General features: G+C 38.5%; 3 protein-coding genes across 3 annotated transcripts; all 3 read left to right on the top strand.

The window, feature by feature from the left end:
• Positions 1 to 1,096: 1,096 nt before the first annotated feature.
• Positions 1,097 to 6,634, top strand: LOC117465863 (kinesin-like protein KIF20A). Its single transcript, XM_034108922.2, has 18 exons — positions 1,097 to 1,317; positions 1,411 to 1,506; positions 1,899 to 2,018; positions 2,104 to 2,242; positions 2,330 to 2,514; positions 2,635 to 2,677; positions 2,915 to 3,091; positions 3,220 to 3,331; positions 3,408 to 3,470; positions 3,577 to 3,723; positions 3,810 to 3,975; positions 4,059 to 4,238; positions 4,664 to 4,803; positions 5,316 to 5,481; positions 5,638 to 5,758; positions 5,910 to 5,980; positions 6,061 to 6,180; positions 6,336 to 6,634. Exons 1-18 carry the CDS (start codon positions 1,228 to 1,230, stop codon positions 6,525 to 6,527), a joined length of 2,328 nt encoding a protein of 775 aa, XP_033964813.1. The 5' UTR covers positions 1,097 to 1,227; the 3' UTR covers positions 6,528 to 6,634.
• A 575-nt stretch (positions 6,635 to 7,209) lies between these two features.
• On the top strand, positions 7,210 to 10,922 carry rgs9bp (regulator of G protein signaling 9 binding protein). The gene is made up of 3 exons (XM_034108994.2): positions 7,210 to 7,690; positions 9,139 to 9,445; positions 9,766 to 10,922. The coding sequence occupies exons 1-3, from the start codon at positions 7,595 to 7,597 to the stop codon at positions 10,134 to 10,136; spliced, it is 774 nt and encodes a 257-aa protein (XP_033964885.1). The 5' UTR covers positions 7,210 to 7,594; the 3' UTR covers positions 10,137 to 10,922.
• Positions 10,923 to 11,078: 156 nt separating this feature from the next.
• On the top strand, positions 11,079 to 15,834 carry mcur1 (mitochondrial calcium uniporter regulator 1). The gene is made up of 9 exons (XM_034108738.2): positions 11,079 to 11,494; positions 12,229 to 12,342; positions 12,451 to 12,554; positions 12,862 to 12,963; positions 14,260 to 14,301; positions 14,424 to 14,495; positions 14,670 to 14,723; positions 14,973 to 15,087; positions 15,190 to 15,834. Exons 1-9 carry the CDS (start codon positions 11,221 to 11,223, stop codon positions 15,243 to 15,245), a joined length of 933 nt encoding a protein of 310 aa, XP_033964629.1. The 5' UTR covers positions 11,079 to 11,220; the 3' UTR covers positions 15,246 to 15,834.
• Positions 15,835 to 15,856: the final 22 nt, after the last annotated feature.

The raw sequence follows: 15,856 nt of genomic DNA, 5'->3' as shown, positions 1-15,856 counted from the left end.
TTTATTGACTGCTGTTACTTTCTGAAGCATATTACTATATTTAACGCTCGAGTGCCCTTAAATGGCAGTTTGTGCGACAGGTATTTTGAAAATAATAATCTAGTAAAAATATTTTTTTTATTTCCACCTGACGGATGTACTTTAATTGAACTGTTTTTAGGAATAAAACCAAGTGATTAATACAGAATGACTAAATAGCAAAACATAGGCTAATTGTATAAGACAAAGTAAAAATATAGCAAATAGTCATTTGTATGAAATTATCCTGCATATATGCTATATTGCTGTGGACCAATCTTGTTTCTGCGTGGGAATCATATATTTAACTATGGTATCCTTTTTCAAAATAATGAAGCATTTGTTTATTTTATTTTTACATAAACAGTCTAGAAATATCTGCAATGATATTGCTGTAACTTTAGGTGACTAACAGAAAAACAGTGTTACTATTTGGCCTATTAAAGGTTGTCTATACAAATCCACTTTTACACATGAGCATGTGGAAAGAGATTCGCTCACTTTGTGTCCTGATCCATTTATATAAAAACCTGAAAATGAGCTGATCAAATTATGGCCACTTTATGTCTTACGAATTTTGGGCTTGTGTAACCATTAGCGAATAACCAACCACCAACTCCTGGAGCACCATTTTGTTCTTTTTAACCAAATATCTCTCAGTGGGGAGTGGCTCTTTATTTTCATCTAAAGTAACACTGAAAATCAGCACTTTTGAAACGGGATTATGGGATGCTGCAATGATTTGTTTGGTATTTCGAGCCAAACCCTTCAGAGACATGTTTTGTATATATCTGAGACCTATACTATATTGATGAAAAACAGTATGATAGGAGACCGTTAACGGAAAGTTAACACATTTGACTTAAATACCACTATTTTTCAACCCCTATAACTCTACTGAGATATTCAGAAAGTCATCCTCTTGATGATTTGGCTGTGAATTTAAGCTTGAGTGGAGTCCTGGAAGCTGGTTGATCTCTATTAGGTGATTTGCTTGACTTCAGACCTGCTTTCAATTCAAACTGATTAGGCCTACAAGCTCCGCCTCCATCTGCCGACCTACATGTGGGTGAAATAAGTCATTTCAAAGGGCCCATTTTCCTGTCTATCGTCTTCCAAAAATGAATTTGGCTAAATCTTCACGTTTGTAGAAAAGTGATCACTACTTTGTTCAGTACATTAGGCTTGTTAGAGCTGCCTTGTCTCAAAATGAGTACAGTTAATTTAACCAATGAAGACAGCGAATATATGCAAACTGGTGACATGGACATGACTTATATTTCAACTTCATCCCAGCAGGTAAGGTTTTTCCCTTTTTTGTTTTTATCTAACAGTGATCCACTTCATATTTTCAGGTTTAATTTGTAGTGTGATTGTCTTCTTTGTTTGTAGACTGAGCTGCCAGGTGGAGCTGAGCAGCAGACCATGAGAGTTTACCTCAGAGTCAGACCTTTCTCTAAAGAGGAACTCTCTGACAAGGAGGATCAGGTACAGCACGGTGCCAAGCAGTCCATGTAGTGTTAAATACAGTAGCTAAAAAGCAACACGATGAATATGACCAGGGGGTTTTTCAACCCAGGGAGAGAGCCTCCTCCTCCACATTATTTATATTTTATTTGGACACTGTCCCTAACTGCAATATGCATCCCCTGTACCTCTAACTACATTTTAATCCACGTAATTGAAATAAAAGGCTAACTTCAAACATAACCTGTGATTATAAATACCCATGACCATTGTCTTTTTCAAAAAGAACATATTGGTCCTATGATCTGAATGTCTTATTTGGGAAATTAAGCTCAGTTATAGAAAGTTAAAAGTTGTCAAAATGCACCTTTTTATGAACTACTGTGCATAATTTAGCTTGTTTCCCCATTCAGGACTGTGTAGGGATTGAAAACAGCCAGACTGTGACACTGAATGCACCAAAGGGTTCTGCCAACATGAAGAGCAGTGAAAAGGGCATTGGCATGTCGCTGCACAAATTCTCCTTCTCACAGGTCTGCAGCATTTTAAATTGTATGAACATTTACCTATCTGCACTCTCATTCATATCCAACAGACTGTTTTTCTGCTGGCTTTTAGATTTTTGGGCCAGAAATGATGCAGTCTGAGATATTTGAGGCCACAGTCAAAAGCCAGATGTCTGATTTCTTGGATGGGAAGAATGCACTGCTATTCAGTTATGGTGTAACCAATGCTGGGAAAACCTACACAATCCAAGGTAAAGATGGAAACACACCAACAATGGAATGCACATGTATCAGTTTCACATGTCCTATGCCAGTTTGAACATAATAATATGTTTTAGGAACTCCAAAACAGCCGGGAATACTCCCTCGGGTGCTGGATGCCACCTTTCAGTACATAGGAGGACATCTGTATGATGGGATGGACCTGAAGCCCTACCTCAGGAATGATGCCCAATATCTGGAACCTGACCAAGTCAAGCAGGAGAAGAGTGCTAAAGCGGCCATTTTTGCTTCAGTCAAAGAAGTGAGAGAGTTATATCAGACCTGAGATGCTTTCTCAGCCTTTGCTGAAAATATTCCTCACAATTTAAAATGAATTAAACCAGAAATGCTTTAACATGTATATCTATTCTCTCCCATCTAGGAGTGTGAACCTCTTAGATCCAGTGGTTTAGAGTCCTGCTCTGGTGAGTGACGACTGTCATCCTCTTCTTTATCCTACACTCAAACTGGTAGCCCTTTTTAATTCTACACACTAAACATTAATTGTCTGGCAATTTATAAACCGTTTAAGATTTAAGTTGTCCCACTGTAGACTCTGATGAGCGTTTCACAAGTTGAACAAATAAGGTCAGAACAATGCTTCCGGTTCTTTCTCAGAAGTTTTAGTTTTGTCTTCTGCTCTCTTGTTCTTCTCTTTCTAGCGTTGACAAGCAACTCAACAGAAGCAGACAGCAGCCAGTTTGCATTATGGGTAGCATTCTTTGAAATCTACAATGAGTGCGTGTATGATCTGCTTCAAGCTTCCCTGTGCTCCAAGTCTAAGAGACGGTCTTCTCTTCGAGTGTGCGACGATGGTGCTGGAAATTGTTATGTCAAAGGTTTGTGCACAACTTAATCATGTGTTCTTAAATTGGCAGATTATATATCTGTAAATATATATCAGCAGTAGTCTTTGTGTAGTTTATGATGGCATTGAACAACAATGTGTGTTTTTAAATTATTTCAGATCTCAGGTGGATAAACATCCTCACCCTGGATGAAGCTTCCAAAGTACTACAGTTTGGAAACAAAAACAGAAGTGCCGCAGCCACAAAGTTGAACCAGTCATCCAGCAGAAGGCAATCTTTCCATTTCATCACATTTTTACTCTGCATCATTATCTGTCTTCATAACTTACACCAGCTTTCCTTACAGCCACAGCATATTTACCATAAAGTTACTGAAGATCGAGGACAGTACAGTTACACGGATCTCAGAGTAAGTGACGTCATTAACATTCAGACGCTGCTTTTGCGTTGTTTGTACTGGCATCCACCATGGGATGAGCTACAGAAAATAAATTAATTGATTTCTTGTTCTTCAGGTTTTCTCTGTGTGACCTGGCTGGCTCTGAAAGATGCAACAAAACCAAGACATTTGGCGAGAGGCTGAAGGAGGCAGGGAACATCAACAACTCTCTGCTTATTCTGGGGAAGTGCCTCACTGCTCTACGCAACAATCAGACAGAGGGGTACAGTTGCTTAAGTGAAGAAAGTCAGCATTGACCCTTTACAACTTAAACATTTGTTTAAGTTTTCTTTCTCCTGTGTTCATCAGAATGAAGAACAGCTACATCCCTTTCAGAGAGAGTAAGCTAACCAAGCTCTTCCAGGCCGTGTTCTGTGGCAAAGGAAGAGCGTCCATGATCGTGAACATTAACCAGTGTGCTTCCACCTACGATGAGACTCTCCATGTTATGAAATTCTCTGCTGTTGCCAAACAGGTCTGGGTACATAATGATGTGAGAGGGAGTGGTACAATTAGCTGAATTCACTTCAGTCCTAATCCTACCTGTGCTCTCTGTAGGTGGTGCAGGTGATCCCAGAAAAGCCTCTGAAATCTCTTGCCCCTTGTTTAGTTGGCCATGATGGCAAGCCCCTGGTGAAGAATGGGGTGATAGACACCCAGGCCCTGGAGAGCTTCCTGTGTGAGGAGGAGCTGCTGGACGAGGAAGACGAGGCAAACATGTCTTTGGCGACGGAGAATGTACAATATCTTCATATCGCATTCAAAAACTGTTCCCTAAATGTGTCGGAGATCCGGTATGTCAGACATTCTTTGATTATGTCTCTAGTCAGTCCCATTCCATTTACATCATAGGACAAACCCTAACTGTTATCTATAACATTTGTAAGGGTCAGTCTAGCACTTCACTGAAACATCTCAACTATGTCGCTAATAACAAAAGTCTTCTGTAGACATTCATGGTCCCCAGATGATGATCCTACTGACTTAAGTGATCCCCTGACCTTTCTTATAAAGTCTCACCATGAAATTGATGCTTGTAGTTTTAGTTTAGTACTAGTTTGCAAGCTAGCACAAAACACTATAAAGGACCAATATAAATACAGCAGTCTTGGAATGTTTAACCTTCACCATCTCAAGTAACTGTTTCACTTTGAATCTTCTAGGAGCTTGCAAATATGATTGAGAGCCTGCGAACAAAACTACTAGCAGAGCGAAAAAGAAACCTTGTTCAGGAAATGGAGATCCGAAATGAAATGGGGGATGCTATGTTACAGCAGCTCATGGAGAGTGAGGAACTCCGCAGGTATGTTGTTTTTCATTTGCAAGAGAAGGCTAGTTATTCAGCTGCTGCTGATAGTGCCCAAGACCAGGCTCAAAACCCAAGAGGACCGAGCCTTCGCAGCAGCTGGCCCTAGGCTCTGGAACAGTCTGCCCCTGCATGTGAGGTCCTTCTAGTCAGAGCGGAGTATGACTCCTGACATTTCCCTGTGTTTTTGTTTTTATATTTGCTGTTGTAAATTATTGTCTTCTGTTGCTATTGTAGTGTTTTTATTACATTTACAGCACTTTGGCTCGACCAAAAATCGTTTTTAAATGTGCTCTATAAAACCTGATTTGATTCAGTTCTGGTATTGCATCAATACTACAGATTTCATTTTTTGTATTTGTAATTGTTTCGGCATATTTGTTCTAAATGCATAACCCTCTCATATATGCAACTAAGGTCCTTGGTCAGCAACAACTTCCCTTAGTGAACCTTTGTCAAAGTAAAAATGAAACTAAACTTATTAATCAAGGTTTGCTTGGATTGTGTAGTCGACAGATAGAAGAGCTGAAGGAGAGCTTTGAAGAAAAGCTGGAGAACACTTTTGAGATTTACAAGGATGCTATCAGACAGCATGCCTACCAGAGTGCGATGAACAATCTGGAAGATGACTACGTACCTTTTGATGAGTTTATTGCTGAACAGGATAAAGTAGAGGTATGTAATGCAATCAGGCACTGCTCAAATTCCGATATTCAGGCGTTGAAATGTTTGTCAAATTGGCTATGTATGGTATATCCCCTGACGAGCAGTCAGATTTTTTTTTTTGGGTTGTCAATAAAACTTCACATTTCTGTCTTACTTCCTGTGAAGACCCTGAAGCGCAAAGTTTCTGAGTTGGAGGGTTTAACGTCCAGTATCGGAGGATTGTGTGCAGTTCCAACAGTGGACCAGTCGTGTCAGACTCATCCATATAAATCAACAGAAGCAGCAGGTTGGTATATTATTCATAAAGATGTCTCGGCACTGTCCTTTCTTAGGAAATACCCTCTGGTATGAATATTGGTTGTATGCTCTCCTGTCCATCTTCTTTCATTTAACTTTTGTTTTAAGGGATATAAATGTCACACTTTCTTTTCCCACAGGGGATGATCGATGCAAACATCTCTACAAAGAAAAATGTGCCATTGACAGCATTTGTGAGGATAAACAACAGGTAACAAGAATACAATAATTCTGCGTCCCAATTAAATGTTGGTTTGGTTGTGTGATCATTTTCACATTATTTTGGGTCAGTTGATCATTTGCCTAGAGAAAAGGCTGAAGGATATCAATGTAACACTTGAGAACACCAGAGATGGCTACCTGGAGAAATCGTCTGAATTGGATGATTTACAGAGAACGTCCAAGGATCAGGTGAGGTGATAAGAAAATACAACGTATGGCAAATTGCACTTATAATGCATTTTAAGAATAATACATTTCAGCCGTGACCAGATCCAACATAAGACTTATTGCTGAATTATTGCTGAATATAATTTGGATTTTTTTTTTTTATTTTTTTTTTTTAGACCGAATCAATGGAGGAAATCCTATGGCAGAACGTTGCCAAGGATCGGGAGATCGCCTCACTGAAATCAGAACTGGCGACGCTTTCCCAGCTCAGACCCAAAAGAGGCCTGCTCGCTAACATCAGGGACGCTGTGACTTCTCCACGAAAGACTTCAACTACCCGAACGCCGAGAAAAACTGCACACCCCTAAAAAGCCCAGTATCTGGATACAGATTTTATCATTTGGGTTTTAAAAAACTATACATGGACAGCTTTAGGGTACCTGGAAAGGAAATGGCAAGCATAACATTATTTTATTCAGATTGTGTGTTATGTAATTATGTGTTTTTTAGTTTTCAATAAAAATGTAATTGCTAAGAATGAAGTCCTTCGTCTTATCATTTACAATATATTTTCCTCATAATATGGACAACTTAACTTCTCAGCACCATTTGAATATAGTCCTGCATGGCCACAAGCTGTGCTTTTTGACATAGAAATCATGTTACACTAAAGAAATGTCACGCCAGGGAATTTATGCTTTGAACATGCCAAACCTTTTATCAATCTGTTCAAAATGAGGCCATACATTATCTACAGCCTGAGGGGGAAATGAACCACAAAAGGTTGTGAAGGGACAAAGAAACCATGTAGGCCTATACTATGTTCAATTTCTTAAGTGCATCACTATTTCATTTGCCTATTGGTCTATCTTTACACTTTGTCAGTAAGATACCTTCATTCTTAACCAATAGGAGTAACACTTCCTCCATTCGCGTAAATCTTTTATATACCATGTGGACCTTTTTATAAGTGACTGAGTTGTAAGCAGTGTTATGTGCTTGAGGTAACTGAGCGTAGCCTCCTCTCAGTTAGTGAGAGTGGCATTGTGGTAGAGACAGCTGCTCTTCTCTCTCTCTTGTCTCAGTGGTATTTAATGAGATTAGCTCTTCGTCTTGACCTGCGTCAGTGCAAGGGGGTCAATCACAGGCTTAGCATCTTGCTTAAGAGTCGCATCACTATATTACTTTTTTTTCCTACTTTTCTGGCTTCTCTTTTGGGACACTTTTTAGCATCCGAAATATGTTTTGTCATCCGTAATTGCAACTTGTCATGGGAGTGGAGTTTTGTTGTGCATGATGCAGATTTGGGATTTTAACTCAACCCTCAGCCATTGAATGAAGCATCATCCAGGGGAAGAAGAGGTGCAGGGGCAGCTGGAGAAATAGAGGGCAACTTGGAATAAAATCTGGCCAGACTCTTGGACAAGTCATCCTCATGCCACTTATAAATAACAAAGTAGGTGATGATGGCACAGTTGGCAAAGACAAGGCTTTGGTTGATGGAAAGGCTCTGGTGGATTCTTTAATAAAGGTAAACATCTCCAACTTTCAACTGTTTTTACATTTCAGCTTTGACTGTTGACATAAGACAAAAAGAATGTTGTAATTAAGTTCTGCTTTAAAAAATGTAATTGTTAATGTCAAAAAGGACATATGGAATATTTGTACACATTAATAATCCACTGTTCGTTATAAGCAATTATTTGTTACGTCTTACTTTACAAAATAATAGTTATTGCAACTGAGTTGACAATTTAAATGTTTTCGCCAGCAGTTACTCACTCTTTATAATGGTATTTTTTTGTACTTGTGTTAGACTGAATATACCCTGCACAAGACATCTAAGAATCTTCTTTTCACCCTATGGCTAAAAAAGCACTCTCCAAAGGATTTCTTGGTCCACTGAATCTTTGTGACTGTTCCAGTATGTTGGATAATGCAATGGCAATGCCTTCATAGACATGAATGCAGTTGTTTTAACTCTATTTTACCATGACCTTTTTTTCACTGTCGTCAGCATGTAGTTAATGTATTTATTTTAGCTTGCCCTTATAGGTACAGTGTTGCATGCTGTGAACAATTGAAGTTATATACAATGACTCAAAGTGGGCAATTCAGACAAGATGAGGCAATATACTGTATATAGGGTACATTAAAATACAAATGGTAAAAATACTGTCTGGAAATGAATACTTACAGTATCCACATTTTACAAATGGCATAATTGTAGTCATCTTTGTGTCTCCCGTCTCATCTATCCTCGCTCTTGAGTACACAAGGTTGTTATGGCTTATCTAGAAATAGATCAATGATAATGAGATTAATTTTAATATTTTTCACTGGAACCACTCCTGCTAATCCATCAGGATTTATCTCATGCCTGTTAATAAAACACTGTTAACATATGATATGAATTTGATCATAAAAGAGGAACTGTCCGACTTTTCACATTTCCCAGTTATTGATACATTTGGCTTTGAATCACATAAGAATATTTATAATAACTGTTACCAATCCTAAAATAAGTATTTTTTCTTATAATAAAAAACTTCTAGCAAGATTTGTTTGGTTAACATTGGCTTTTAAACATACAACATAAGCGGGAAGTTCTTGAGAGCGCAGACGTACCTTTTTATAACAAGTGATTAGTGGTCTGTATACTCAATCAGGTGCTGGGCTAAGCAGGAGCATGTATACTGATACAAAACAAATTGGATGTTGCGGTTACAAACAAACTTTGAGTTACAGAGAAAATATTCAAGCTTCCAAAGCCAGTAGATTAGACAGTATTCAGGTCTGAGTTGTTGACGTTTTTCAACCCCATGCTACCAGAAGGTAATTATATATTAGCAGTGAAACACTGCTTAGTGCTTAATATATATAATCACCTTAATTAAGTAGCACACAGCTTTAAATTCACTCTATCCCTTTAATTTATTAATTAGCAAAAACGAAATCTTTGTTTTTTTCTTCAAACAGGTTGTAGCATGTTACCGCGTGTTGGCCACATGTGTTGGTGGATGCACAGACAGCTTGCAGCTGCGGGATGAGTTGCGACAAACGCGAGAAAAGGCCCAAAGGTTGGCCATGGCCATCCGTAGTCATCTGACCTCACATCTCCGAGACAAGAGCCTGCCTGAAGAGCAACGTAAGGAGATGGAGATCCTTTGGGTGGGCTTCTCCTCCAGCCTAGAGCTCTTCCATGTTGACATGTGCAAAGTTTTCAACATGGGTGACATCTTCTCTCTGTCCAAAAAGGAGACACGGGTGCAAAATGGCCTACAAGGTAAATTAAAGTATAGCCCTGACAGTGACACTGATCAAACCATTGTATTGAATTATATATCAATGTGAAAAAACTTTGGCTAGCAAAATAGTAATGCAAAGTAAGCTAAAATGAATGCATTTTAATACAGCAGTCGTGCACTAAATCCTACTCCAAAACAGTTTTAACAGAATCTGAACATTATAACCTCCATGAGGGTAGGATTTATTGAATGACTGTTGTAAAAAACAGTATTTACTTGTGACACAGTAGCCTACCAATGCCTTCTTTTACTGAAATAAAACTGAAGTATTTACCAATTTTAAATGTTGGTAATGCAGGAGGAGGCAGTGAGGTAGCAGCCCGTGCGCTCAGTGTGCCAGACCTGAACCAACCTCAGAGCACATCCCTTCCTGCTGAGTTCGAGAGCCATGAGCGCAGCACCATGGAGAAGGATATCAGCCAACTTGACCACATGATCGATGACATGGAGATGAAAGTCAACGTTTTGCGCTGGATGGTGGAGCCCCATGGGCCACAGTATCCAGACCCGCTGAGCAGCACGGACAGCGCCTCCCTGCTCTCAGTCGATGAGGAGCAGCCTGGACACCAGCATCTACACCAGCGCAGAAAATTATTTGTGCTCTTATTGCTGGTTGCTGTTGTTTTGGTGGTAGCCACTTTATCTATTTGTATTGTCTTTTTCTCATGAGCAAAACCTTAATAAGCTCTACTTGTTTTTTCTGTTAAACCTCAGCAACAAAAAAATTGCTGAAAAATATCCACTGCAAGTAGGCCTACAGTAGTTCTTTCTAACAAGTTCCTTTAAAAAGGTTAACTTTTGTATAAGCAACTCAATTTGCTTGTTATGCATAGGACAATTTGTCTAAATATACACTGAAATTAATCTGGATGCAAACCAGTTTGCGATTAATAGAAGTAAATACTCAGTTACCATACTGTCATGGTGAACATGAAGTGACAAAAAAATACAAGACTGCCAGTTAAAATTGGTTTCTAATATAACTAGTAAAGTATAAGACAGGTGTTTGAGTTTACATACCCAATTGTCTGAAGATGGATTCCCTTTGTTCTAGTACACCCACCTGTCACATTTTGTATCTTGTTGCCATTGAGAAAATGTATAGGCTCTTATGCTTTGTAGATGATATACTGTAACAAGCAGAATATTCACTTACAATGACTAAAGCTTTTTTGATTCAGTATAACTTATAACATAATGAGCAGTAGAGAACTGATGTAATATCACACCCTGCTGTTCCATTCATTCTCATTGACTTGAACCGTAATCACCAAATATATATATATATATATAAATGTATATATTTTTTGTTTTATTTCCCTTCTTAACAGGTCAATAAGCTACAATAAGATCTGAACCAGTCTGTGAGTGTGAGCCTTATAGATTCTGAGATACTGTAGATACTGCATGGTCAAAACTTATCATACGTTATTATTTACAAACAGAGCTTAAAATTGTGAGATGATAAAATAAACATTTTAAATGATTGATTTTCTTTTTGATAAGTCTGTCTCCAGTCCAAAGTGATTTAGGTAGCGTTTGTGAAAAGTGAGTTTTATTTTGAAATGTGTGACCGGAAATGTGGAAGTTTCCCGTCCTCTGCCTGTCTTTAGTCATTATGCGGGTGTGTCGGGCGGCGGTAATAGCTGGGTGAAAAGTTGCAATACAGCCCCGATAGAGAGGTTATTGATATGCTGACGATATTAACAAACTGAAGTACAGGCCAGCTGCTAGCTGAACACTAACTTTGACAATGGTGCTAAAACAGTGCCATTCGCGACTCAAACTCGGTGTTAACCACCAAGAAAAGTGGTATGACCTTTCTTTCAATCAAGGCAGAGTTAACAGTGTTATGACAGCGACCATTTCCTCAAACATGTCTTGTTTGACTGCTGCCAACACACTGCCGTGTGTCCGGTGTATCATCACTCAACCTTTCAGGAGCTTTGAGAAGCCGGTATGGAGAGGGAGACACGCGGGGCAAAAGATTGTACATCTTTCTGCAGGGACATACATGACTGCAAGAGGTAAGTTATCTCAGTTCATGGTCTGTTGACCAACAGTTGAAGTATGGCACCTCGCTGTTGACTCTCAAACACCGGTAACTCTACTTCACATAATAACACAGTCCTAGGTTGTGCTTGAATGCAGTGCAGGCGCATTTAAATACCTCAAAGAAAGGGTACCTTTTCTATGTGCCCATTTTGAAACCCCCAATGCGAAACTTTGCATAAATTATTCTCAGATAATGGGACTGTAAAATAAGTCGTCACTGTTCACTTCATGGGATTTATCATGACTTGGACCTCTTTGTTGAGTTTCAAAATAAAAGTTCTCTTCTGTTTTTTTAATGGTGTTTGGCAAACAGCTTTTTATAAAAGTCGACTTCCTGTCTGCTCTGGTAATTTGAATTAAAACGCTAAGTCAAACATAAATTAAGGGCTTAATTGCACAGCTGTCATTCATTTAAAAAAAAAAAACGCATTCATTGTTTAATTGAAGTGCACCAAATACAAACTTCTCCAGTAACAACTCATCCGTGTTGCATAAGCAAAACCCTGATGCTAAATCTGCAAAGTTTTCAATAGAAACATGTACCCACATCACACACTGACTGTATTTACATAATATGCAACCTGGCCTCCAATTTTTCAGGTGTGTCATCACACCTGAAATGTCCATGACATTTAGGACATTTACAGTTTTGGTCTCCAGGTAATGCTTAGTTTCTTCACTTATATCTTCTTATCATTGATTTCAGGGCTGAGTACGTCCATCCCAGCTCTCCAGCATTTAGATCGATCTGTACCAAAGTCTGAAGGTGGGAAGCTGCTTTTTGACACCCATGCAGTGGTACGACTCTTTGAGGAAAATGGTTTGAATGCTTTTGTTATTTAAAAAAACGTCACAATATTTAAGCTTCCTCTATTATTAAGAAGCTGTTGAATTTCCCCCCAAAAATGAATATATTTTCTTTGAACAGGCTTCACAACTCAGCAAGCTGAGGTGATTGTAAAAATACTGGTGAAGATGACAACTTCTAACATGGATGTCATTTATAGTGACATGGTGACCAAAGTGCAGCAGGTGAGGCTGTCGGAGGAGGTTTGTTATTTTACATATACTGTCGATACAAAAGTAAGCATTATGTCAGCCCTTTTTGTTTCTTCTCTGTGTTTCATTCAGGCTGTGCCTTTAGTGCTGTAAAGGTCACCATACCAGTATTGTTTTTATATTCCAGAGCGCATGGTGTAAATGATTAAATAATGTATATGTAATGTCAAAGTGTAATATAAAAGAAACACCTGAATACACATTCTGTATTTCTTTCATTTGTTTACTTGTTCTTTATATGGTTTTAAAAATGAACTTTTGTGTTGTGTGATTTTGGCAGGAGATCATGTTGCAGCGTTTGATGTCTCAAATAGCATCTGTAAAGAAGGACATGTTAATCCTAGAGAAGAGTGAGTTCTCTACTTTACTGGCAGAAAATGAGGTGAGTGTATTTATGATGAACAGACTTAGGCCCCGGCCACACGAGGACGAAAACAGTCGTTTGCGTTACTGTTTATTGTCATATCGACCGTTCGGCCACACGAGGACGACCGAATACGGCACTAAACGATAACGGGTCCCAAGGTGGATAGAACGGCATACGCAACGCTCTGGAGGGTCCAACGGCTCCGTGTGTACGCCCTATACGATCATTTTCTGATAATGATGAGGCAATAGCCCCGCCTCTGCTGCTCACCCCTGCGTCAAAGTAAACTGCACACTGAATTCAGATTATTTATCTTTCTCTCGATATGGACATAAATGCGAGTGAAGTCTAATCTGACAGGACGGAGACACGCAGCTCTGCTCACCTGCAGCTCCTCCCGCTGCAGCAAAACACACACTTCAAGTCAGATCATCACCCTTAGCTATTTTAATTACCTCTCAAACTCCCTAAACTAGTTATAAATATGTTTATTTTTACTGTCGGCCGGGTCACTCATTACTGGATCAGCTGCTGCATGAAACAGACACTGGCGCTGTCCAAAGAGAGGGAGGAAAAAGAGAGGCTCCGTGTATTTTATCATTATATTATATAGAGTCGTTATTCATTTGTTTTAAAGCTCAATAAATAACAAAGAAGACCTTTGACCGGCACTTTTATAATTTTGTCCGGAAGATTTAAACTTTAATTCACGTTGACTGGCGAAAAACTCTGCCCGGTTCCCTCGGCCCCCACCGCGGAGAATAAACAGAAGGGCAACCATGACAACCATGCTTCTTCGCTGCTTTTGTGGAGGGAGTTACAGCGCCACGTACAGGCTCCTGCATATGTACTGCAGCTTCTCCAGCGGTTGGAGCTAAACGGAGCGATCTCGTGTGGACAGACACAATCCGGTGAATATTGCGTGTGGACGGAAGCTTTTTTGCGACTGCGTTTGCGTTAATCCTATGCGTTTAGCCGTTTTCGTCCTCGTGTGGCCGGGGCCTTAAGATGTTTCCCAAAAGTAATTGTTGCATTCTATCTGTGCCCTTGGTTGTTTGATGATCAAAGTGATCCTGGAATTCAAATTGATATGCATAACTGACTTTTTACCTGCAAATACCTTGTCAAATAAATTGTATATAAAACACAAAAAGCACACATTTAGAAATCTAGATGGATAAAATAAAATGTCATGTCAGCCAATATATGAGTGGAAGAATGTATGATGTTTTTGCTTCATGTTTGCCAATGTTGCCCTAAATAGGAACATGGATGACAATATGATTTTCACAATTTTAACATTTCTCCCAGAAACTCAAGAACGAGTTACTGCACATCAAGATCCAACTGGCTGTAAGTGGTTATTCGTATTACCTTTATGTCCAAATTGTAGTCTAAGTATTAAGAAGTATTTCCTCATCTTGTTTTCATCAAAGATGATTTACGTTTTTTTCATCTCCAATGTCACCTTGCAGGATGTCATGAATAAACTGCGCTCGGACACAATTATGGACATGAATTTGGAGAAAAGTCGTTCAAAAGAATTGGTAAGTGTTTGAGAATAATACAAGTGTTATGAAAATCCTCAAGTGCCCTTTTTAATTTGTATTTTTTCAATCTTAACTTGTACATAAAGATAAGATAATGACTTGTCAAATAGTCGGTTCTTGTTATTGGTATATCTTTAATTACTAAAAACCTTTTTTTAATGTTTTTTCTAGAAAATAGAGAATGAGAAGTTGCTCCTAGAAACGCGAACTGAGATAATGGAAATGGTTTGTATTTTTCCAGTACACCTACAGAACATGTTTCCTATCTTTTAACAGCTAATCTGTAAATGGTTGTTTCTAAAAGTAGAAATAGAAGCCAAAAAAAATATCAATTCAATTGTCTTTTATAATGGCTGTCACTGATTGCTTTGCTACTTTTAAAAAGCCTTTGCTCTTCTCAGTTATAAATATGAACTAGTGTAGGTCTTTGGTGGGGCTTATCTTTATGCCTTTGTCCTATTGCCTTTTTTACAGACTGCAGAGCAAGATCGCCATTTAACTCAGACCAACATGAAAATAGACACTGAAGTGGCCGGTTTGAAAACAATGTTAGAATCTCATAAACTGGATACTATAAAATACCTTGCAGGTAAGATATTGTGCATTGTTGCTATGTCGAATAACCAATGATAGCCTTGAGAACTTAAGCTGTCAAATAGTAGACTAATGCTTGATCACTTTATCCTCAAAGGTTCAGTCTTCACCTGTCTTACTGTGGTCCTGGGATTCTATCGTATTTGGATGTAAGCAGGATTATGAATACGATTTTTATATAACGTCTCGTGACAGTGGACCTTCAATGCAGCAACTGAATTCGACAATGAAAGAGAGACAACTATATTCTCTTAAATTATGGGATTTCACAATTGTCGGTGCAATCTTTTTTCAGAATTGACAAATGGCTCTTTCAACAGATCACTGATGTGACTCTTAGAAGTAATGAAATTAAGACTATTTAATGATTTATGGTGTCTGACCACTCATCCAGATAAGCTTGATTGAAACGGAAGTAAAATATTATGTGTATTTATTTTTTAATATGTATATATTGAGTTGTAGATGTTGAAGAGATGCTCAGAAGAAGCTGTTGATATTTAAATTGTGTCTGACTTGTATTTGCTTTGTGATATTTCAGTTTTAACATGAATTATTTTTTTTAATCAAATTAATTGTCAAAATGTTAGTTTATCTTTCTATTGAAGATTATGGTTATTAGTATATTTAATGTAGGCTACTGTTGAAATTAGCTGGCCATTGTCAAAGAGGTCAGCTCTGCCATGGCAATGTCATTCTGCTTTTACTCTGCACTACATTAAAATATGTATTATATGCATGATTTACTGTCTCATGTGTCTCAA

This window comes from Pseudochaenichthys georgianus, chromosome 20 (genome assembly GCF_902827115.2).
Source record: "Pseudochaenichthys georgianus chromosome 20, fPseGeo1.2, whole genome shotgun sequence".
Taxonomy (NCBI): domain Eukaryota; kingdom Metazoa; phylum Chordata; class Actinopteri; order Perciformes; family Channichthyidae; genus Pseudochaenichthys; species Pseudochaenichthys georgianus.
Note: the sequence above shows the minus strand (reverse complement) of the source record. Positions and strands in the feature narration are given on the sequence as shown.